Source organism: Charadrius vociferus, unplaced genomic scaffold (assembly GCF_000708025.1).
Source record: "Charadrius vociferus isolate BGI_N301 unplaced genomic scaffold, ASM70802v2 scaffold201, whole genome shotgun sequence".
NCBI lineage: Eukaryota > Metazoa > Chordata > Aves > Charadriiformes > Charadriidae > Charadrius > Charadrius vociferus.
The window spans coordinates 938,271-962,453 of NW_009646936.1; the positions used below are offsets into that span (position 1 = coordinate 938,271).

Consider the following 24,183-nt stretch of genomic DNA (forward strand, 5'->3'; position numbering starts at 1 on the left):
TCCCCTGAGATTGTAAGAATAAGATTTACTAAGGTGGAGGCAATGAATGCTCTGTGTTGAGGCAACTTTGACCTCAGCAGGGCTTGTGCTGACTGACTGCTGACAATAGAAGGACTCGATGTGGCTGGACCAAAAGTCCTTCTAGCCTTTATCCTGGCTCTTACCTTGGGGAGAGACCTTTCTTGCCAGTGTGTGAGACAGCATTGTAGTAGCCCCCGTTGCAGGGGACACATCTTGTGTTTCAGGCCACGTGATGGGTCAGGGGACACACTAGCTCCGCTGAAGCTGTCCAACATCTAAGGCTCTTTTGCAGGCTGGGACCGGTGAGATGGATTGACCCTGGCTGGGGCTCTGTACTGCAGCCGGCTCTCTTCCTCTGTGTCCCTGCACCGTACGCCTTGAGCAAGGAAGCGGCAGAGAGGCTGCTGCAGTGAACAGCACTGCAGGTAGCACAAGGGCCTCTGGGTCTGGTGCGTGCTGCCCCTGGCATGTGCTGAAGCAGGTTCATGTGCCCCGAGTGCTTGTAGCAGTCTTGTATTCCAGATGCGTGGGAGTGAATGTTCATAGTGAGATTGCCATGCACTCGCTGTCCAATCCAGTGAATAGCTGTTGGCAGCGTACTTGAATGGATTGCGTATGGGATCCATACCATACACACGGTCACTGTGAGAGCAGGAACCAAGTGGATTTGTGCTGCAGACAGCAGGTGAGAGGAGGAGAGGCTCTGAGAAAACAGGAGCAGAAAGAACTTGCTGTCGGCTGATTTTCCCAGTTGTGAGAGAGAGTAAGCCATGTTTTGCCTCTTTGGTCATTCTTAAAGCCCTCCTTTGCCCCAGCACCGCTTCCTGCTCTTTTCCTACAGAGCCTGTGTGTGTCTGACCAAACTCAGTGGGTTTCATTCAGCCGCTCTAACATAGTCATGCCTCACTTCTTACTGCTTTTGCTCAGAAAGCAGTAAGCAAACAGCCGTGACGAAGACACTAGGCCTTGGTCCTAGTTAGGCTGAGGTGAGGTGATACAGTCTTGGGAGATTTTATTTTAAAAAATGCATTCAGTTTTGCCCTCTGTTATGCAGTTAGAGTGGACCTGGTGAGTGGGAATAAGGCCTTTTGAACTGCGAGGGTGAGAATGACAGATATTTCTTTTCATAAACCTGCTCTTCTTTTTTTCTTTCCAAGAAGAAGAAAACATGAAGTTTCTATACAAGATGATCTGTGCTTTTTGGGGGTTTTGTATTTAAGTTGGTTTTGGTTTTGTTTTTTTTAACCTCGCCATTTGGTTTTCTGAACAGGTTTTACGTGACAGCGGAGTGTTTGAGTACACATGGAAGGAACTTTCAGTTTGGCTGGAACACTTGGATAATACAAAAGAAGACAAAAAGGAAGCAGTGATTCAATTTTTGGAAAGGGTAACAACTGTTCAAATTAGCTGGATAAACAATGCCAAGAATAGCATTAATGGAAACTAATTATTTTGTTGCTATTGTTGAGAAACCTGTCAAAGATCAGTGAATGAATTCTGAGAAAAGCAGTGTTTGTAATTCTTTATACAGAGTTGACATCTTTCTTGTCTTGGGTGGGAGGACAGTGAAATGATTTGGAGGAAAATTAAATCCAGAAAGATAAGTTGTTATTACAGCATTGTTGGTATAAGAGTAGACTGTTCTGTGTGTGGGTAGCTCTTATCTCCTCTTTATGTGGCAATATCTGCCAAAATTATCAGACCTGAGTAAATTGTAATCTTTTACAAGAAAAATTTACATTTCCTGTTTACTTTTCAGGATGTTAAATGCCCAGTGCTTCCTTTTCATTGCAGTCTCCTCAGGGACTCAGTCTATAGTAGTACTTCAGGTGCGAAATTGCAGTGGACGTTTCTTTTTCCATCAAACCCAGTGTTCCATGTACAGCAGTAACCATAGGTAGATTCCTGCAGAAGTATGTGGAAGCTGTCCTCCTAAAACTTTCCCAGCTTCCAACCACTTTTAGAGCGTAATCTTTCTTAACAAGATATGGATGCCATAGACTTAATAGCCTGTGCACTTTGTTTCTCTCTCAACCTTTGTTAACAGATCCTGTTGAAACTGGTGACAAATCCCTATCCATATACAGATAAAGCAGCAGACCTTGTACAGGAAGCCAGTATGCTCCAAGTTAATATGTTTAAGCAAGACTCTGATAACGTCAGCATCCCGATCTCTCACATTGACGGTATGTGGTGATTCCCTCAACAACAGAGAATTCCAAGACTTTGTGCTAACTTTTCTAGCCCTAATCTGCAAACTGACAACTGATAACTATGGAAATCCTGCTTAAGTAAGGACCTACAGGATTCAGCCCTCTGGTTGTATTTAGTATCAGAACTGGAAGCCTGAACTGGAAAGTTATCACCTTGCCTCCAAAATTAATTTCTGATGCAGTTACGCTGTTTTAACAGTATTTTAAATCTCTCTCTTCAGGCTTCTGCAGCAGCATTTTCTAACCAAAATGAAAACTGTTACAGTTCCTCTCCCGGGTGCTGCTCATACCTGTTCATCTGAGAGGAAGGGGCTGGGGTGCCCAGGGAATGTTCTTACTCCCAGGCACACAGCTGGAATTTTGCTGCTCCTGTTCTCTGGGACCAGTCACAGCCCTACTGCAGACAAACTCAGAATTCTGCAGATGTGGACAGTTGGACAACTTACCATGTGCTAGCTGTTCTGCTATAACAGTCCATGCGTAGGATTTTGCAGTACATAAATGTAAGATAATTGAGGTAGTTTAACGCTTGGTACCAGATGGATAAGTTGCCTTGAGTTGACTGTATTACAGAGATGTAACGTCAGCCATGGAATATGTGGTATCTTCTTTGTATGTTAAAGCTGTCTTTGACTTTTTCATGACCAAGATGTGATTCTCTAACCACATAGCTGAGGAACTCTTCAAGGACTGCTCAGAATGTTCTTTTAATGGGGAAATGGCTGCTTCCTTCATACTTCCTCATACTCATTTCCTGTCATGGTTGTTCTCTGATCATCTTTGCCTAATTCCATAAAGACAGCAGTAGGTGATGCACCTCTTCCCTTACTTCTGTCAGCTGACCAGCAGTGTTGAAAGGCAAAAAGTAAAGTTAAACATACAGTAAGAGGCAGTGATTTTTACAGTTGCACTTAGCATTACATTGGTTGACCAATATGTCTTTCATCCTTTTTTCTGCTTTGGGAATTCAGAAACCGCCTTGTATTCCTGGAGGGTTGGATCTACCTCCATTGTTTTCTAGTTAGTTTAAATCCTCTGCTTACATTTTTTCTTCACTTAATAGATGTCCTGGATATGGTAGATGTCCTAATTGAGGGCAGTGATGGCTTAGATGAAGAAATTGGGTTCGCTTTAAACGAAAACATGATTATCCAAACATTTCCATTCAGTGCTGTTGTCCCTGCTGCATTAGAAGCCAGGAATATACTGTTGCTTCAGACTGAAAATGGAACAGGTACAGAATTTTTTGTTTCTATGTATTGTCTATGCTGGTGGAGTGGAATTGGGATCATTCTTACCCAACGAGCTCCTTGAGACATTTTATTATCTTCCTTGCAAGCAGAAGGTGGTGCAGATCTGTGGTGTTCCCTGCTCAAGAGAGGCATTAAAGCTTATGAAGTGCTTCTGTCCTTTTTTCCTGACCTTAAAGAAGCTTGCTCTTGGTTTCTGGAGTAGGGAAAACAAATGGAAATGCAGGCATTCGATAAACCGCCATTTGACTCTAGAGAGCTCTTACTGTGGTAAAACAAACTTTTCCAGGTTAGAAAAAGAGAACCCGCCTTTCCTCGATGAGATGCAGGGAAGTGGAGGAGGAGAATGACCCCAGGCTCTAAGCACAGTATAGTAGGGACTGAGACGCAGTGCAGAGACACTGTCCCTGCATGGACAGTCTTGGCCTGGAAGCAGTTGTGCTTCAATAACTGAGTGTTTTAAGCACAGAGTGTGCAGATCATGAGAGGAAGATGGTTTCAATGGCTGTAGGCAGCTATTCCACTGAGACCAGTCAGTAGGAGAGAGAGGACAGCACTGTTGAATAGGAAATGGATGTGTTTTCCAAAGAAAAATTCTTCAGAGATGAAGCTCCAGGGGTGAATGTTGCAAGGTTCTGCCTCCTCCTTGAGGAAAGGATTTGGTGAAGTGTGGAGTCACAGGGGCAGCAGTTGGCCTCAGAGCAGGATTTGCCAACCGCACAGCACCTAAGTAAGTCCTATGTATATTTGGCTGTTGAGTAGCACATGGGGTGGGACTGAAAGTCCCAGTTCTGAAAGAAAATCCTACGTATCTAACCAGTGCATGTAAACCTGGGTGTGTTCCCCTAGTACAAATCAGTTCTCCTCTTAGGTGGTACTTGGCTGGGGTCCTTATCCATCAAAATACGGGCAAGTTTAGCACAACACAGTAAAGGCAGAGTTAGTTATATGCTTGTCTGGAAGTAAACAGGCCAACCTGAGCATGTATCTTAAAGTGGGGTGATTATTTACATCAACAAGGACTACTGTATGGACTATTTTTCCAGATACCTCACTGGGTCAGGAACAGTTGTTTAGCTCGCCACAAACACCTTTTAATCCTATTCAGTATTCTAAATGATGCTATATGGCCATTTGCCCAGGGTTTAAGGAAAGAAGGTTGCCCTAGTGTTTGTGCTCATGCAGATTACTTCTGACAACAGAAGTTTCTTTTCTTTTTTTTGTTTTGCTTATCTAGGAGCACACATCGTAGAGTATCTTGTTGCCGTTTTCACTGACCTCTTGCACTCGCAGAGAGAACCCCTCGCCCTCTGCTTGATGTTCCAGCTCTATGATAAAGATCTGCAGTCCCTGAAAGTTTCTAAGTATCCTCAGCTCTACCACTTTAACCAGTACTATAAACTCTGGATACCCCAGCAATCTCAGGAACCTGTGGTATGGAATACCTGAAGTCACTTGAATGCTTGAGCCAGTATTACTATAAAATCTCAGAGTGTATAAAGGTTACGTTTTCATCAGAAAGTGCATTTACATTAAGCTTATTCTGTACTGCTTCTTGATGACATTGGGGAAAAAAATTTACTCAAGGATGGTTTTTTTTAACGACACAAGAAGTCTGTGCTGTGGTTGGGAAGTGAAGCCAGGTTGTTCACAATCACCCAGACTACAACTCATTAGGCAGAGTGTAGCATAATGTATGATGTGGCCTGAGGAGACAGTTTACAGTGGTTGGAGTTCACCCAGGTGTTGGTTGGGAATGCATGGACCAGCTGTGCTGGGGATTGCTGTGTTTTTCTGTTAACCCAGCAGTGACCATGTACGGATTTGCCATGGGACACGTTTGACTAGCTCTGTCATAGCAGGACTGTACAGGTATGCTCCTGGAGCTTCAGTCCTGCTTTCAGCACAGAAGTAATTTCAAAACAGAGGTAGCTAAAGAAACTTCCTATTCATACTCATCTTTATTTTTCTTTTATGTTTTTTTTCCATTTTTTAAACAGTTTAAAAAATGCAAAGAGGTACGCAAAGAACCAGCTGTGGCCTTGGATTCTGTATTTACCACTTTGCTAAAGAAAGCCTATGAGAGAGGAAGCAATACCTTACTAGAAGATGATATCCAGACAAAATTGAGAGACTTGGCTTCCCAGCTCCCATGTGAACAGCTTTTGTTAGGAGTAAAGCATGTATTGCTCTACCTAAAATCCACAGTGGAGAACTTCGGCAGTGTAAGAGCAATATTGTGATGATATTGTGGGTTGGTTTGTTTTATTTTAATGCAGCAAGTACAAATGACTTGGCTGTTAAAACTTAGTGATTCAGTTCTGCAGGTTTTTCACATACTTGGCTCTCACTGAGGCTATAGAGCACCAAACCTGCACCTAATTTGTAAACAGATGTTTGTGCTTCTAATTGTTGAGGAGACTTGGATTTACTTTGCATGGGTTACCTTACTGATCTGTGCGTAGTGCAGATAAACTCCAGATTTTAGTCTAGCTCCTGTGTTTCCATAAGAAGCCTCTCCAGAGAGTGAAATTCATTGGCCTGTGTTACGCCAGAAGTCACAGTATAGATGAAAATCTATAAATACTTATTTGGCACCCTAAGACTTTTCTTAGAATCAGGTTTCTATAGATGGGAGTGATTCCTTCCACAGAAAAGGTTGGAATCTAGAAGTTCTTAGTTGATTTCTGTTCCTGTTGGATAATTATCCTTCTGCTTCCATCCTTCTCTTTTCTCAAATGTGTTATTTTCACAGCTTAGTAAAACTTTTGGTCCTCACCTTATTGACCTTTATGTGGACCTGCTGAGCAGCTTGTTGTGCCGGGGAAATCAGATAGAGTTGGATAATCAGCAGAAACGAGAAGAACGTCAGACTGAATCAGATCTCTTTATGGATGAGGAGTCTTTGATTACAGAGGAGTCTTCAAATGACAAGGTACCAAATCCCTTGATGCACAAGCCAGAAGCTCACCTGTTGGTAAAGTTTGATTTGATTTATTCTCTGGGGAAATAGTCATGTTTTGCTGAACCATTAATTAAAGAAAATGATCTTAAACATGAATGATTTCTGAGCACAAATTATGTTGATACATTTTCACCGATCACCAAAACATGGAACTGGCTAAACATGACAGAGAACAGGGGATCTAGCAGGGATCAGGCTTTGAGTGCTGTGACTTTATAATAGTAATGAGGATTTCTGGGATTTCAGTTAGGATTAAAGTGTGTCTGTCACATGCTCACTGTATAAGGGCTTGAATAGGGTTTTACTGCTTTGTGGAAGCATTACTATAACTTTTGCCAGGTCCTCAGAAGGGCATGGAGTTATTGTACGTCTGTATTTCACAAGAGTTGTGTTGAATGGAAGCAGTTTGATGCAGAGATAAGCTGTTAAGGTCTAGGAGGAGGACTTACAAACTTTGAGCATGTGGTCCAGCAGTTACAAAACTACTGTCTTGAGATTTAGCCAAGCTGCATCATCCACAGTTTCACCCCTGAGCTTGAATGCAGTCAGAAGAAGTCCTGACAGAGATCACTCACCTTTGCAGAAGAAATTGTATTCCCTAAGCCCTGTGTAAAGCCTGGTTATGAAACTTATGTACTTGGAGGAGTGAATTGTTGCCCCCCTTTCATCTGTTCTTTGGATTTGTGGAGAATAGAATGGAATTGTATTGACAAACCCCACAATATACAGTTTTCCCCTGGAACTGTGCTTAGACATGCGGACAATGTTGAGTGAAGGCATGCCTCCCACATCATAAGTGTTGGAAGAATGGTATTTATGTGATTGTAATTCATTAATATTTTTATCCTCTGACCACTTAATAGCCAATTTCATGTTCAGCAATTGAAATAAACATGCTCTGGAAAATAGGCAGATGAATGACTTTTATAGTTTGGGAGAAGGAAAAAAAAATAGTTACTCATTCAGTGATACTGTTACAACCATTTGTTACAGACATTAGAAGACGCGCTCATGTTGATTTTCAGACATCCTACGCTGGAGAGTTGGTTCCTGGCTTTAGAACAACGTTCTCTTCCTCAGCACAGTTTAAACCCTGTCACTGTGAAGCTCCTGTCAGCTCACCTCAATTCTGGTGTGCTCCAGCTGTTGAAAACGGGTGCCCCGATGCTGCAGAGCATGGATCACAAGCATGTGTTATCAGAGTATTTTGAAGCTATCACAAAAAGTGTCTTGAAAGAGCTGCAGGCTGCGGGGAAAGACACAAGCCAGGTCTCTCCCAAGAAGTCTCACCAGCTAGAGGCTCTGGAGGAGTTGCACGTATACATGGCTGCAGCTCAGCTGAAGGAGATCACTTTAACCATGCTGCGACTTCCTGAGACGAGCTTGACTATTCAGAAATCTGAAAAATCCCCTAAAAAAGGGAAACAATTAAGCTTCTACGGACAGATTTTGGTGCAGCTCCTCATAGAGAGCTACCAAAGGCAGCCCCAACAAGGAGAACTACTGCTATCCACAGAGCACGTTAAAGCTTTGGGGATGTTGATGTCAGCATCAGCCAGCAAAGATTTGGAGAAAGTTTTCCTTCAGGCTCTCCAAAGTGAGCCAGTCCTTGCACACGCAGTCAGTGTAGAGGTGCATGTTCACTGCCTTAACCAGAGGTCAGAAATCTCCCTTGCCATTGTAGGCATGCTGATAAAACACTGTAGGACTCACCTGCTGCAGTTTGAGCTGTGGTGTCTGAGCAGTGCCACTGGAAAGTACCTCAGGAAAAACATGGAGAGCTTTCTTCCACTCATTAGTGTGTATTTGCAGTGCAGAGACCAGTATGATTTCACCCGACCTGCCACAGGTAAAGCCACAGCTGATACCTATTTGTGATTCGGCAGGCCAGATTCCCAGTGTAGGCTCTGCTGGCCCTAAAGTCTTGGATCCTCTGCACAATAAGTAGTGGTGATAAAATTTACAAGTCTAACTTGTAATGATTGTCTTGTAAGTACCTCTACAGCATAAAAGGTAAAGAACTAGTGAAGGTTGACTGTTAGACTGAAGGAAAGTACTCTTACAGTTGCTGTTGCCCAGTTTTCTCTTTTGAAGCCCTTATTTAATACTTAGTGCATGTGGAAATTTGTTTTCATGCTTATCTTGGTTTAGTATAGGAGGTAAAAACTTTTTCTCGGGCATAGATAGAGCACTATCTGGTGAGTGGAATGCCATAGCCATATGGTTTTGCAGAATGTAAGCTTTCACTTTTACAAGTGTAAGAGTCCAAAACTTTATTCTGAAATAGATCTCCAAATATAGCGTCCTACAGTAATGCCTTCCTAAGCTGGCAGTCCAAAACTTTCCAAACCAACAGCAGCATTAAATCGACAAGACTGTTAAATTTTCTGCTAGCAAAACTACGAGTTAGGATTCAACTCGGCAGAACAGAGTCACTTTGATTTCATTTCTCTTACTGCGTAGAAATGTGAATATCAACAGAAGCAGGCTGACGTAGCTATTGGTGGAGAAGGCTAGCTCTATCTAGGAGAAGTTCAAGTAGTGAAAAGACCGTGTCAGAACACAGGAAAGTAGAGGAACGTTTAAAGAACTAAGCCTTTCTCTAGCACGTAGTGCTCACTGGTGGTTTCGTGACTAGAAGGGGAAACTGCTGTCTGACTGACTTGATTTATAACGTATCTGTTAGCTGTCTGTTGATGCGAGAGAAAATTTCCTTTCAGCCCAGGGTCAGAGAACTGGTAACGTTTCATTCTTCCTGAGATGCAAGGACAAGGCCTGTTATCAGGAAGTTGTCCCTCTCTTGAAGGTCTGCATTGTTTGCTTATGTCTAATCGTTTCAGCTGTATGCAAGTTGTTGTCTGGTACATATGCTAAATACTTCCTAATGGCGCTATGGAGCAATACAGAGTGTGCTTCTCTGTAGCACATTAGCAGCTACTGTAGTGTAATTTCCTAGAAATGAAGTAATCTGGAGCTTGATTAGAAAAGTGGTTTGGGAGTTTTGTAATTATAAGTCTGTTGTTGCTTAACACACTTAAATGGTGAAACCTTCGTCTGCTGCTCTCTCCCAACAGTTGCCTTAGCTGTTATACCTGTCTTGAGGAAAGCTCTGTGGAAGGATCTCTGCAGTGTATTTCAAGACACAGAAGCATCGCATGAGACTGCTGTGAAACTGCAAGTTCTTTCAAAGTTGTTGCCATCTTCAGAAAGCAAAGGGCTGCGAAAGCTCATCGACCAGCTTCCTGCTGCTCTTGAGAAAGCAGAAAATAATGAGAGGTAGGCAAATCCAGTTGCCCTGTTTCAGGACTAGGTTTGTCCCATAAAGCATTGTGATAGACATGCGTGAATGCAAATATTGTGAACGACAATAGCATCCTCTCCTCAGAGAATCTGTCACTTCAAAGCTTTGGCAGCAAGACATCTTTAGCACATACAAAAAGCATGTTATAACATTAAAAAAATAAATAAATATCTTTCTGCAGTTGGACAGTGGCAGATGCCATATCTAGACTGCTTGAAAACTCTGAAGAGCTGCATTCCTGGAGGAGACGCCTGTTATCGGCCTGCATGAAGGGGTTAATTGTCATGTACAACAGCAGCAAAGAAGAAAGCAAGCAAGAAGCGGAGAGGTCCATGCTGCTGAGGCTAGAAGAACTGTTGGTGAGACTTCTCTATCTGCATTGCCAGAATGTGACTGTGTGCATGTATGTTATTGTGCTCCTCTGTCTTGGGTAAATACAGACTGGACTTGATTTTCTGTTTTATAGATTATGGCTTCTGTTGGCTTTTAATAGCTTTTACAGTGTTAACTTAGCCCTGCTAATCCTTTATAAGAAGCAGTTTTCGGTTGTTCATGATGATGGCTTTCTGCTACAGTCCCCTTAGAAAATCAGTTTGAGGTTTTGAAGTGCTCAAAATCAAAGGGTGCCAATGGATGTTTTTATTTAAAAAAAAAAAAGAGTGATAAGAGAGACTTCTGACAAGACCGACCTGCCGCGCCCTCTGAGTCTGTGGCAGAAATCTGGTTGATCATAGAAATCTGACTTTGATGATAAAGAACACTACTTGATCATTCCCTCTGTACTACTGTTTGTTTTGTAGTTCAGTAAGGTAGGTGGATCCATGCAAGGCATAAAAATGAAGGTCTCTGCAGGCAGTAAATGCTTTTGACCTCTTGCTGGCTTCTGGTGAGACTCTCTTTTAGTACACGGTTGGTTGTACAGGATGGGAGTCTTGCAGGACCTGAGGTGCCACTTCATAATGTTCATCCTGATGGTGTTTGCAGGCCTGACAAGGTTGGCACCTACCATTACTGGGACAGCTGGCATGTGCAGCTGTCAGTCTTCTTAAAACCGATTGTTGCTTATTGTGGTTTATAGCATTTCAGGGAAGATCAGTTTTTGTAAATAACATGTACACCCAGTCACCCCTGTTCACCGCGTGCAAAAGTTGATTAGCTTAAACACATTGTGGGTATGCAAAAGCCCAGTACCTGAGTCTCTTGCTTTGACTTGCTGACTTTTTATTCCTTTCACACTTTGGAAGCGTAAAGAGTTTAAGACTCTGGGTTTTTTGGTACCTACAGATCAGCTTGCTTTTTAATTGCATACAGCCCATATGCTCCCTTGATCCCAGGACCAACAAAACAAGACTTGCAGTTTCATTTGAATGGGAGGTAGGATTGTTGTATACAAGAGCTTTCTTCCCCGTTATCCTTTGATCATCCCACCTGAGTGTTTGGCTTGCGTGTTGTTAGTGTGTCTGTTGAACAAAAACTGCTGGCCTTGATGATCTGTAGAAGCTCTATGTGTTAAATGTAAACGATCTGTTTCTACTTACTACATGCTCAGCACTTTGTTGAAGAAGTGGACCCAGATGACTGGTACAGCTTTGTGAAGACGGGGCTCAAGTAAGTAATTTTGAGATGAACCAAGGGTGCTGTAGGAGGTATGGTTCTGTTCACTCGCCATGCATTTTAGTGAAAACAACCCGTCTCCCTTGAATTCAGTCAAATTTGACGGTGTTCCTTGTTTCTCAGGGTGCATTTTATGTTGCATCCACTGGCTTCATTGGAGCCTGAACCTGCACAGCTGCAGGCAGATTTGGATTTTGTGCTCCAGTTAGCACAACTAACATAGCTAACTGGATAGCTGGACTAGCTTCTTTTCAACTGGCATAAAGAAGCTTTATGCTCGTATAAGTTTTTTTCTTTTTATTTAAGATATTTCTTAAATACAATTCATATGAAAACAGAATCAGATCTTTCACCTTTAAATTTAGACCATTTAAATAAAGGAAATAGAAAATAGTTTAGGATAATCTTACCTTCTGTGGAGGCAGAAGTGTTAATCTGAAGGGTTGCTGTCTGAAGGGTTAGTAGGCAAAAATTTAATCCTTTATTAAGATCAGTGCAGCAGCAAGTGTGACTGTGTGTTCATTCTCCTTTATTTTTTTATAATTAAGATACCAGTATAGCTTAAAAAGACTTTGCTCTTTTTTTTTTTTTTTAAATTTGTTTTGGTGTTACTAAGTTTGCTTTCTTTGCAAAGTTTTAATTTCTTAAACAGATTTTTTTAAGCAGGTTTCTGTGGGTTTGGTTGGGGTCTGACTTTTCTGTGATCCTTGCTTCTAAAGGTACCGATACAGAGATGAAGCATTTTTGAAAGTCCTGAACGTTGCTATTCAGTTATTATACAAGAAAGAATCCTCACTTAGTCAGAGATTAGTCAAGCTCTCCAAACTTCACATGATGGTCACGCAGCACTCTCTATTTTTGCCAGCCATACTGAGGTCAAGAGAAGAAGATGGCACGAACATCCAGATAAGAGGTATTTTTTATCATCTTCTTCCCTTTAACTATATTTAGTAATCTTGTCTTTCTGGCATTATATTTTATCCATCCAGTAACCTATCCACCTACATATACTTGCAGAGCTATTAAACAATTCTAGAATATTAGCATTTAGTTTTAAATTCTACCTCTACTTGGATCCAAATGTTGCATTCATTTTATGGCTGCCAGTTTTAAGCACTTCTGTTTTCTAAAACTACTGAAAGGGTGGGTTTGAGGTTTTTTGTTTGGTTGATTTTTAAACCCTGTTGAAATCTTGAATTGATTCTTTTGGTTTCTGTGAGGCTGCTAGTGTAAAATCACTTATAGGTGCAGATAGGTTCATTTAGAAACATATGTGACATTTAAACTTATTTTAAAATAGGTTGATACAGAAGATTTTAAGTTGATTTTGCAAGTTGTATCAAAAATGTTACTTGATGTGTATTTTATATTGCAACCTTTCACGAGGAATATCCTTCCATGAGTAATATAAATTGGGTGCTAGTTCATGTGTTGGATTGGCTTTGTTTCTTCATCTCTGCCAACTGAAATACTGCCTGACCTTGAGCCAATCATTTAATCTACCTACACCTCAGCTTTTTCCCACTGTACAGGGCTTTGAGATTCAAAGAATCTATGAGCAACATGTAAACAAACTTTGAAGTTGTAAATCACCTGAAAAGAGGAAAAAGCTCTCGTGAAGTCACAAATTTAGTGAAATTAAAAATAAGTAATAGATTTTGCTCCATACTATGTGCATTTAACCTTTTGAATATATTTCTGTAGAGCTGCAAGGTGAATTATTTGAGGCTAGTTTCAATAGTTCAGAAACTTGGTGTCAAGAGTACATTTGTACAGGCTGTTGTTTTTGTGATCTGCTTTGTTTTGACATACGTTTTATGTTCCTGTAGATATTAGGGGAAAACGGCTGTGCCTTTTCAGGTACTGGGAGTAAAGAAATCTGGATTCAGATCTTGAATCTGCCACAGATACCCTATATGCCTTTGAGTAACCTGATCACTTCTTTGATCTGTGTTCCAGATAGTTATAAAATAAAGGTGGATAATTTTTGTACGCCCCAGGACAGAGTTCCTGTAGCTTGCTAACAAATTGGATTCAGCAATGATGCGTAGCGTAAAAGCATTTTGATAAGTTACTGCAGCTGGGGTCTGAACTTATGAGTTCTAGCTGTAACTTCTTGAGTAGCTTGGGGAGGTTGCTGGGATGTCTGCCTTTACTCTGTGCAACTCCTGAGCTAATTTAAGATGCCTTCCTGGGAGAGGAGGGAGCTGCGGTAAGGTAGGATAGGGGAGAGCACTTCTTTTTAACCAGAGAGCAAATGTGTACACATGGAAAGTTTCTGCAGGGTAGTATGCCACATGGTGGACCTCACCTCACAATAATATTTGTGTGTCCAGCTTGGAAACACTGTTTTAACATCTTCAAAAAAAGTGGTTCCACTTGAATTAAATGCATCATAATAATCCTTTAGCGTAGTTGGGGAGATGGTTTTTGGTACTTACAGAGATAGATCTTGATCTAAAATGTACAGTACTGTGTGTACATCTATTTAGAGAGGGTATATGTGTGTAGGGGCATTTATATATGCACTATCTAACTGAGAGAGCAACAAAGCTAAAGCTGTGTGTTTATTTCAGAGGCCTTGGTGGATATACTGCTGACAGTTGTGAAATTCAGCCCCTCTCTCTGTGAGAGCAGTCACCTTGCCGTGTTGCTGGGTGCTTACGGGGCTACGCTGAGTGCTGTAGGTAAGTGTTAGCCTGAGAAAGGTACTTCCTGCTAGATCTGGTGTTCATCTTCATAGTTGACTGACTTTGGGTTTCATCTTGTTTTTCAGATCAGAAGGTACTGCTACTGCTTTGGTTATATGAGAAGAATAATCAAAGTCTTATAAATTCCAGGTAAGCTGACCACCTTCCTTTGTTCAACTAACTCCATGCAAATAAGCAGTCTCACAACTGGTGCTTTTCCAGGGTCTTATTTTTAACTGAGATAAACAGTAAGCAAGGCCAAACCTAGAGGTGAATGTTGCTTTTGGAAACATTTTTCCCATGTATTTCCTATTCTTAACGTAATTCTTGTGTGGTGCCCAAACTTTTGGGTATGTCTGGGTTGGGTGAGGAACTGTCCGATTTCACTAGGCCCTCACTCTCTACAGTGAGGACCCACTATAGGGATTTCATTACAGATGAAGGCCAAAGCACAAGTTGCTAGTGTAGGACTTCTCCCCCTTCCCTGTTCCCTTGGCATACAGGGTTCACCGCTCAGCACAGCCCTTCCCCTTTTCAATGATCTTGCCCCTGTATGTGTGATACTTGGCTCTGGTGCTTTGCTGGAGAGGAGAGGAGTATGCCAGTGGAGGAGTGAGCGTATAACCTCTTGCATGAACACACATATTGTTAGTTTTGGGGTACTAATGTGATATCAGTGCCTTCCTTGTCTTTCACCAGTCTGAACTGTAGCTTTCCTTATAGCGCAGCCTTGCAGTACATCTGTATGCTTTGTAAGAGAGAACCATGTATTGTATAAAATAATCAAGTTTCTTTTCAGGCCCTGTGCCCAAGCAGTCCACAGGGAAGTCTGTTGGTAACTGTTCTTACAGACACTGGTGGTTTTGCTCTGCCTTGCTCAAATGCGCTTTTCTGTCTTTGAGGTATGGGCATAAATATTAGCAGCAATGCAAGAGTACCGGTTCAGGCAGCTGGAGCTGGACAGGACTCTGAATTAAGAACCTCCCTTAGCTTTGTCTGAGAATATAGATAATCCTTGCAGCTTACGAAGGGGGACAGGAAATGTTCTTGTTAGCACGGAATTGAAGTGGCTTCCAGAAGGCAGGGCTCTGGCACTAGCCGCATCTTGCATAAATCTTTACTGAAAGTGTTTGCAAATGGGAGGGTGTTATGCGAGGAGGAGACTGGTTTCAGAGGTAGTTAGGTCTCAAAACTTTTGTAGGCTATTTAAAGGAAAATCAATTTCATACTGTAACCTGAAGTGAATTGGTAGCAAGACACTTGGTTAGACGTGATCCCAGCACTGAAGGGTTTGAGTGAATATAGAGAACATTCAGAAAGTGCTGTACATGCAACCCAGCAGAGCCCAACTTGTATCACAAATGGGAGCCTTCAGGTTCTGGGTGATAAGAAGCCTAACACCATCCCTTCAGCTGCCTCACTGACAGTAAGGCATGCTGCTGGCAGTACCCACGTAATAAATGACAATATCAATAGCGCTTAAAGCACAATAGCAAAGTAAGCGGGGTCTAAGGAGCAACTCGGAGAAGGAGAGTAAGGATTTGTGTTTTACTGAACCACAGTGATGCTGGTTTGAAATGTCGATTGCATTTGAGACAACCTTGTCTGACCAGGTCTTGATCACTGCCTCTTCATGCAGCTGCTATCATACTTACCTGCATTTACAGCTTAAATAAAAAAGTGTTTTTTTCTGAGAAGGTAAGTTCTGACTTGGATTAGCAGGGTAGGAAATAGTTAATGAGACACCCTCAGACTGAATTTGAAAAGCTTTTGGATGGATGAAAAAGGTGTTGCCAGGGAAACAAGTTCTAGTTTCAAGTTCCCACAGGATAATAAGTACAAGCAAAGGGAAAATTTAAATACTAATTTATATCCTCTGTAATTGCTTTTCACTCAGTGCTAGCAGTTTGTTGACTAATGCTTTTACTCTTAACAATGTTTAAGAATCCTGCTATGGGGTCCAGCTGCTGTGGAGCATCACAAGACTTGCAAGAGTCTAGGGAAGTCACTATGGCAGCAGCCAAGCATGGAGGAGATTCTGTGTCTGCTAGATCGAGAAAAGATGATGAAGACAATTCTGTCTTTCCCTCAGCATCGCCGTCTTTTGTCATCACAGGTGCTTTGGTTCAGACTGCTGAATTATCCTTCTTTTGATGTAGAAAAAGAGCCTTTCACTTTAGCAATTTCTTTCTTGCATTCGTGTAATACATTGCAATTTGTTTACTTCAGGAGAGTAATTTAAATATATAGGAGGGCTGGAATTAATTATTTGGGAGCACTTTTCAGATTAATTGCAATATATGGACCACATCTTGTTGGCAGGTGTGACTGTGTAGCGTTGCAAAGATTGTTATGTATGAGTGAGACCAGAATTTGACTTTTAAACAGTTGTTAAATTTGACTGTCCAAGGATCCACTGACAATGGGCTCTTCAGTCTTTCATACAGTTTGCTAACATGCTTCTATGCCTGTTTGTGCTAGTCAGAGGCAATGATTTTGGAACCCTGATGGTGAAAGCCAGATTTAAACACAAGCATGTCTCGCCCTGCGTTGCATTATATTTTGCAAGGTTTATTATCGGGCCCTTTATAATGGGATGAGGTGGTTGGGGAAATTTGAAACCAAACTGGAAATCGGTGTTGTTCTGTACAAATACTGGTTTGCTTTTGGTTTCAGGAGGTACAAGAGTCGCTATATCGAGATGAAAGTGTTGAGAATCTTGATGACTTCTACGATCCTTGTTTTCTACTTCAGCTCTTTAGTGAACTCACCAGACCAGGTAAAATAAATGTTTCTCTTTGATATTTAGTGTCGTTTGCATGACTCCAACCGTAGCTCTGTTATTCTTGATCTAAGAGCTATTGCTACAAAGAAATTTGTGCTTGGCTTTGGAGGAAAGAAACATATATCATAAAGTCTTTTGAGTTCTTCTAAAGCACTTTTCCAAATAATGCAATGTGTCTTGTGAGATTTGGCTACTCAGAAATAGAGCAATGTAGCAGCAGATGGGTGTTCCTGCCAAGCTACTCTTGTCCAGAGGACCCTCATAGCTCTTTTAAATGTAGTGGATTAACCCCATGTAGAGAGATTCATCTGCTTAAGATGAGGAAAGGTTTTTAAAGATTTGTACTCAGATCTATCGAACAACAACATCCTGTATATTACAAAAAACAGCACAATGTAATTATAAAATAGCATGAGGGATCCGTAGAGAATATTCCCCAGCTGGAAGGTAGTATTTTTTCTGGTGAACGTGTAGAGCTGTATTCTGCATCAGCTATGGTGTTACAGCAACGTGATGAGCAAAACGGGTATGAGAGGGGTGGTACCTTCTGCTGCTACATGCAGTGCTCCACCTGCAGCTGGTAGGACTGCTCTGATCTGAGGCTGCTTTGTGGCTGAATTTTTGGGAGCAGTGATCATCTCCTTTCAGCTATGCTCTCAAAGGCAGCTGACCAGAGGTAGGGGGCAGTTTGGAGAACATGCCCTGCAATGTTAGAGGAGTTTTCTGAGTTTGGAGGCCACCACCTTAACTGGTGGGAGGTGTTTGGTGGCTGTTGGTCAGCCTCAGCAGCGCTGCAGTCAGGCAGCGAAGACAACGGCTTGTGTGGGAAGCAGTGGGGTTGGGGGATCTCTTGCACATCGTGTTCTTGCAGAGCTGTGGAGGCAGTGGGTATCCCGACATAGGCTGATTCTAAAACTGGAGAAGGGAAAAGTAGTTCTCTTAACTGCTCCACACTGACAGTCTGTCCTAAGAGACATTTTGAAAGGGCCTGAGTGCTTTATGAGCTCAAGTCCCATGGTGCTCCTAAACCATGTCAGCTGCTCTTGGAATTCCCAATTCCTCTTTATTTATTTGCTCTGTGTACTGGCTGCACAGTGCCCTGTGCACAGATGTTATATAACTGCTGAATTTATAAACATAGACTTATTGCACAGTGTTTAATGCTCACTGAGTAAAAAGTAAATCTAGAGTTGGGCAGATAGCAAGTTCAGTCTAACTTTAGCTCTGATAAGCATCTTGTGGAAAGCTTTTCCATCATGGTTCTCAAGGTACTTAAAACAAACTGTATGTCAGACATAGAATTAACTTTTTTTTTTAAATAACAGCTTGTTATGTTATGTTAGTTGTTGAGCACACTCTCCAAGGTCAGCCGGATGGAAAATATTTCCACTGCATGTTTTCAGTGAAAGGTTTTCCAAATAAATCTTTGTGTGACCAGCATGAACTTTACTGCTGAAGTGAGGACCTTGAATTTCACTATGTGCTACCACCCCATAAACTTGTCCTCTTTGTCTGTCTAGTTGCTGTACAGTAGTAGCTCTCCAGAACTGCAGTCTGAAGGAGAGCCGTGTGGTGGCTTGCTGTGAAAGGGCATACAACACATATTTGATTCTGTACTGAAGGGGGGTTGTTGTATATGCCAGGGCTGTGTGTGGTATGACCATAAGTGATGGGGAATCCTCTGCAGGCAGATGAGTTTTAGATCGTCTTTGAATGTTCCCTTGGGATTTAACAGAAAGCATCCATTTCCCAGTGCTTTCCTTGCACCCTGGCATCTTGCCTGAAGAGTGGTAAGTGCAGAGCTGCTTTGCCACAGGCAGAAGGTAATAGAAGGCATAGATTAGGGGTCTCTCTGGGCTCTGTTTCTCCTACCCTGTTGTTGCTACTCCTCTTACCATTTTTAATTTGACAGTCAGGTGGTGGCCTTTCTCAGTGCCTGGAAGTAGAGTGGGGTAGAGCTGTATCTGTATGAGCTCTGATGATGTGGGAGGTATCCTATGCTAACAAACGAGGGATCTTTTCGCTCACTGGGAGAATGACTGAGGTGTTTTGCATTACGCCAGTTAAACTTGATGTGCTTTGGTGAGGAGCGGTGTAGCGAAGTGTAGGGTAATTGCTAGCACTGAAATAATTTGTAAAACCACTCACTGAAAAGATCTGTTATTGCAATTCAGTGATGCTTTTGCATTGGTCACGTAGCAGTGGGCTGGTTGGGAGGCAGTGCTGGAAGGTGGAGACAGTGCCGTTGCCTGGCCCATGACTAGCAGAGCTGGATATGAAACTGCCAGGCACTAAATTGAAGTAGGAGTTCTGGCAGTTGAGGAAGAGATGAGAGAAACAGCCCAGCTGCTGCTGTGGGGACATAAATAATCTGTGATTTTTACATAAATATATATAATATACATATATAAAAGTTGTGTGTATGTGGGTGGTGGTGGGGGAGGAAATCAATGGACCAAATACAGGTACTTGTCAGTAAGACTACAGCCTCCCCTTAAATAGGAATATTTATTTCTCAGAAACTTCCTCTTGACCGTCAGTGTGAATTCCACGAAAATATGTGAATATTGTTGCTAAACTCAGAACCACAATACATTTGCACTTTAGCTGGTAAAATACAACTGAGGTGCCATTGTACTCCATTACTGGTGAATGGAATAGAAATAGCATAGGAGATATTCTGGAGGTTTTACATCAAGTCATTTGTAGACATCAGTGGGTAGAAATGGCACCAAACACTTCAAAACACACGGCCCTTAAATGAGAAACTCTAAATCCTGATTGCAAAATGCTATGGAAGATAAATGTTAGATTCAAGGGTGTGTTTACTGTTTGACTGGTTACTGTTTATTGCTGGATTTTGTTTGTCCCAGAAGGGCATAGGGGTACCTTTGCTTGGAGCATGTCTTACCAGCAGAATTGGTCATGCCTCCATGGTAACAACTGGTGTGCCTAATGGCGTATTTATGTTTTATTCTCCTGTCCATTCTACTACAGAAACTCTTCAGTGCAGATAGGCTTTTCATTGGCTATGCTCATCTTTCTTTCAGGCACAGACTTATCAGGTGCCCAGAAAATGTTTTGAGGAGGAGAATTTTCCCTCTTGTTCTTCTTTGTACTTAACTTTCCTGAAACAGTGAGATATGTCATGTCTATACAGAATTTACTCCTAACTTTGCATGGTCTAGCATGCAGAATCATCTTTTTCTCAGGTAAATGAGACTAACCACACTAATTTTGGCCCAGCTAAAGAATTCCTGTTCAGAGTGGTTTGCGGAATGCCTTTGTTAGCTGAAGAAGCCTTCAGCATGCAGTGAAGTAGTAGTTTGTAGGGGTAGATCTAGAAATTGGTGTTTATGAATAGAAGTTTTCTAAAGGATTATAGTGCTGTTATATACTCTGTGACATCTCGATATAATTCACTGGGTGTCTTTCTTTCATTTCTTTCCCTCTTCCCACACAGAGTGCGTAGTGGCATGTCACAAGTTTGTCGAAGTCAATGGCCTGGGTCTAACAGTAGCTGCCCTTAGCAGCTATGATTCCAACATGAGAGCAGCTGCATATTTTGTCCTGGCTTCCTTTCGTTCTCATCTGGAAGGAGCTCGCTTTCGAGAGAAGAGTCAGGTAAGACTGAGATCAACCGATAGTTTGCCAGATTAGACACTTTAGGTTGTGGACACTTAAAGGAGAGTGGCTGCTTTACTCATCCATCTACATGTGTATAGTGAGAGAACTAAATGAAGCTTTTTATCTTCTATTCCACTGTTTTCCCTCTATTGCTTTGCGCTTCCTCCTGTTATAATCAATGGGCAGAAAAAGGGGGGAAAATGTGTTTTAGGAATTCTTACGAATTTTATTTGTATGAATGGAAATCCTGATAGGATTAGTATTTGTTTTGTGGCCTATGAAATACCCTAAAAGTTTGTTTACGTATTCATGCTCTCCTGTTGTGTTTGTTTGGGTTATGGTTCAAGCTTTTCTCCCCTGTGCTCTTGTGCTGCAGTTGCTGTATCTCTTGGATGCTGTCCAAAATGGAATTGGGCAGCCAAACCTCAGATTTACCTTCTCTTTGACCCTCTACATTGCTCGTGTGGCACAGCAGATTCTGAAGCCAGGTACTGTAACCTACTGTGCATGTTGAACTCCTGGAATGAGTCACTGTGCATGGAGTAATGTCCGTGACCGATACTGGAAGATGAGATAGCTGTGATGCTGGTAGGAGCCACGAAGTATGCTTTCCTGTGTTTCAAAGAAAAACTTTCAATGCTTGTGTAGACTGCCTTACTGGAGAAGTGGAAAGTGACGTTTTGATTTGTGTACAAAACCAGGCTGACCCATCAGGGATGAAGCCGCTACCTCCTTGTAATTTTGGGGTGGAGGGGAGCAGAGGACTAGATGAGTGTGTGGGTCCTGTTCAGTAGATCAGAGTAGGTTGGCCCAAGTCTCCTTTTGTCCTTAGACACTGAACCAATGTAAGTCACTGTTGCAAAGGAGAATCATAGCAACTGGGAGTAGTTCAGGTTGGAAAGGGATCTTGTGAAGACTCTCGCTAAAATCCAAAGCAGGGACAGATATGAGGGCAGACTACTTTGCTCAGGGCTTTATCCTAGAAAACCTCCAGACCTCTAGACTGATCTAGAAAGTCTCTAAGGATGGGGACTGTACAGTCCCTCTGGACAGCCTGATCCACTGCTCATGGGGGACATATCTGGTCTGTAGGTTAAAAATTATGATTGCTTAACATGAAGTGTTAGGCTTGATATGTGGAGAGATTTGCCTCTTTCTTTGCTGTAGATTTCTGTTTTGTCAATGAAGTAACGTTGGATTTGCTGAAATCAGAGTCATGTTGAATGTTTATCTTCTCAGCTGCTTTGCGCGCACTCTGAATAAGCTTTTCATTTTGGGGAAGAAAAGAGGAGGGACAGCCTCAGAGCAAAAGCCCTCCTCATTGTACTTAACACGCTGTTCTGCCAGCTAGCTGAAATGCTGGAAAGTACAGGTTCCGTTTCTTTTTCTGCGTAGCTGTGTATTATGAACATTGTTCTCCTCCACAATAACTATTGCTTCCCTTCACAGAGGAGCACATGTATATGAAGGTAAACAGATTCCTTCTGCAACACCAGTATTTGGACCTGAGGAAAGTACCAGGGTTTTTCCAGCTTTTCTACAGTTTTGATTTCGAGGTAATGTGAGAATCCCATCTTAGGTATCCAGTAATTGTTCAGAAAATAATAAAAAAACCCCAAAACAATGCAATAAAATATTATTCTTCTATAAGTAATTATAGAGGCATTTTTTTTTTTTGTTTTATATTTGAATTAGAAGTATTATTTCTGGGTTTCTTTGTTTTTTTTAAAAGTAACACATAATGAAATCATAAGTTGTGCTGGGCGCGCTCTGTAAGCACAAACCCCAGAATGTTCTGCCCTAGCCAGCTTACATTCATATTTGATTTTAGATTATTAATGTTGAGTTCAATTGAGATATTTTAGAAACAGCAACTTTTAAAGTTCCATTATCAGTGAATATTTGGGCTGCAGAGTAACTTCCTGATGGACGTTATTGATTAAATTTGATAGGGATGAAGATTGAGAAGTCCAGAAAAAGCTGTTAAGCACTGTGCTGGCACTCCCAGGCAACCAGGTTTTTTGTGCTCTTACGAGCAGGCATTATTTTGAAATGTCTGATAGTGGTATTTTTCTTATGGCTTCTAGTATAAAACAGAGCGGGAATGGATTCTCAGACTTGTTGGAGAAGGGCTGCGTGATAAACATTGCTACGAGCTTTATGACTACCAGAGGATTTTCCATGTCATTCTTTCCTTTTTCAGCAGTCCTTTGTGTGATGAGGGCTCCCAGGTAAGATTTTTTTTTTTTATAGAAAAAACAACAACCACCCACAAAAAAACCTCAAACTCACAAAAGTTTGTGTGTTTTGGAGATCTTAAACACCTACAAAGCAGAAAGGAGCAGCTGACTCTTCCTTGCCCTCTTGAAAATCTGTTCCTTGTTGATTTTATGTATGTGTGGAGGGGGAAAGAATTACTTATATCTAAACCATAGTCACATCCTTGTCCCTTGAAATTAGAACAGGTCCCTGCCATCATGGAACCTCACTCAATTTCATCAACTGGTGGTCTGGCTCTAGTCGCGTTTCTACTCCTTCATGGAAAGTATTGCAGATACCGCAGTTTTGCTCATATGGTCAGGCCTTTGCCTTTTTGTCAGGTCTCCTTATTCCCTAACCAGCATGTTACCTGTACAGTGCTTGAGCAGGAAGAAAAATCACATGCCAGAAGCTCTCATGTTCATAAGCATCCACCCTGAGAAATCCAGTCTGTTAAAACTATCTCAGTTAGGTAGCAAGATCTTGTACAAAAAGAGAAAATTGTCTTGCTACCTTAAGACTTCTTTTTAAGAGTTGTGCCTGTGTGTATGAAGCTTTGCAAAGAGAAAGTCTTTTCTTCCCTGGGGTTGCTAAGAACATGTGGTATTTGGTAATACATTTGAGCTTTAAGTTGATCAGATCCCAGATACCAGTCAGATTGCTAATTATATCGTTCTGAAAGATTGATAATAATTAGATCCTGACTATATTCTAATTTTGTAAAAGAACAAATTACATTTTCTGTTTCAGAGTCGTATTCTGGAGATACTACAAAATGCTGCCCATGTCACCAGAGCTGCCTATGAGCTGATACAAGATCATAGCCTCTTAACCTGGATACTGCACATCTTAGAGAAAAGGTAAGTAGGGAAATACTAGTGAAATGGGAACAATTTTACTGTCCACAGTAGAATAATTAGGCAAATGTATGAGTATGAAAACAAGGGTGACGGATACAGAGATGGCCTGTCAGTGGTTGTGACTTTTGGTACCTAGGGCAATACTGGCAGGACTCGCTGAACTTTAAAGTGTTCCTTTGTGTTTTTAAAAACAAACCCAAGACACTTTATGGTTGTAGTAGGAGGGATGACGCCGGGGGGGGGGGGCTTTGTGTTTTTGATAATGCTTTCTTGAAAAACTTGGAAAACAAAATGGCACATTATTTTATATATATATATATATATATATATGCGCAACACTTTCATTTCAAATACCCACAATTCATATCCTGTCGTAGGACCTCCTACACAGTACTCGGTATGATAATGTATTTGAGCTGGCTATAACATTCCTCCTCCCACTGCTTCCTCCTCCCCTTGTCTCTCCCTCACATACATGCACACACACATACAAAAAATCTCTTTTGCCTAGATTCCCCTGGCAGGTTCAAGCAAGGTTTCAGGATCCATCTGCAGTGGGATAGGCCTGAACAGGTTTCCAGTGAGCACCCCACAATAG

At 41.7% G+C, this 24,183-nt stretch overlaps 1 protein-coding gene across 1 annotated transcript in view; it reads left to right on the plus strand.

Annotated features, from left to right (window-relative positions):
- URB1 (URB1 ribosome biogenesis 1 homolog (S. cerevisiae)) overlaps positions 1-24,183 on the plus strand; it is a 58,040-nt gene that overhangs the window by 28,747 nt on the left and 5,110 nt on the right. Inside the window, exons 16-35 of the mRNA XM_009894923.1 lie at positions 1,292-1,408; positions 2,069-2,207; positions 3,298-3,468; positions 4,722-4,918; positions 5,485-5,709; positions 6,240-6,419; positions 7,443-8,298; positions 9,524-9,725; positions 9,932-10,109; positions 11,300-11,358; positions 12,084-12,277; positions 13,941-14,051; positions 14,141-14,204; positions 15,999-16,170; positions 16,731-16,833; positions 20,303-20,463; positions 20,843-20,954; positions 21,916-22,022; positions 22,554-22,697; positions 23,476-23,585. Coding sequence (XP_009893225.1) covers positions 1,292-1,408; positions 2,069-2,207; positions 3,298-3,468; positions 4,722-4,918; positions 5,485-5,709; positions 6,240-6,419; positions 7,443-8,298; positions 9,524-9,725; positions 9,932-10,109; positions 11,300-11,358; positions 12,084-12,277; positions 13,941-14,051; positions 14,141-14,204; positions 15,999-16,170; positions 16,731-16,833; positions 20,303-20,463; positions 20,843-20,954; positions 21,916-22,022; positions 22,554-22,697; positions 23,476-23,585 — 3,602 coding nt within the window. The remainder of the gene's footprint in view (positions 1-1,291; positions 1,409-2,068; positions 2,208-3,297; positions 3,469-4,721; positions 4,919-5,484; positions 5,710-6,239; positions 6,420-7,442; positions 8,299-9,523; positions 9,726-9,931; positions 10,110-11,299; positions 11,359-12,083; positions 12,278-13,940; positions 14,052-14,140; positions 14,205-15,998; positions 16,171-16,730; positions 16,834-20,302; positions 20,464-20,842; positions 20,955-21,915; positions 22,023-22,553; positions 22,698-23,475; positions 23,586-24,183) is intronic.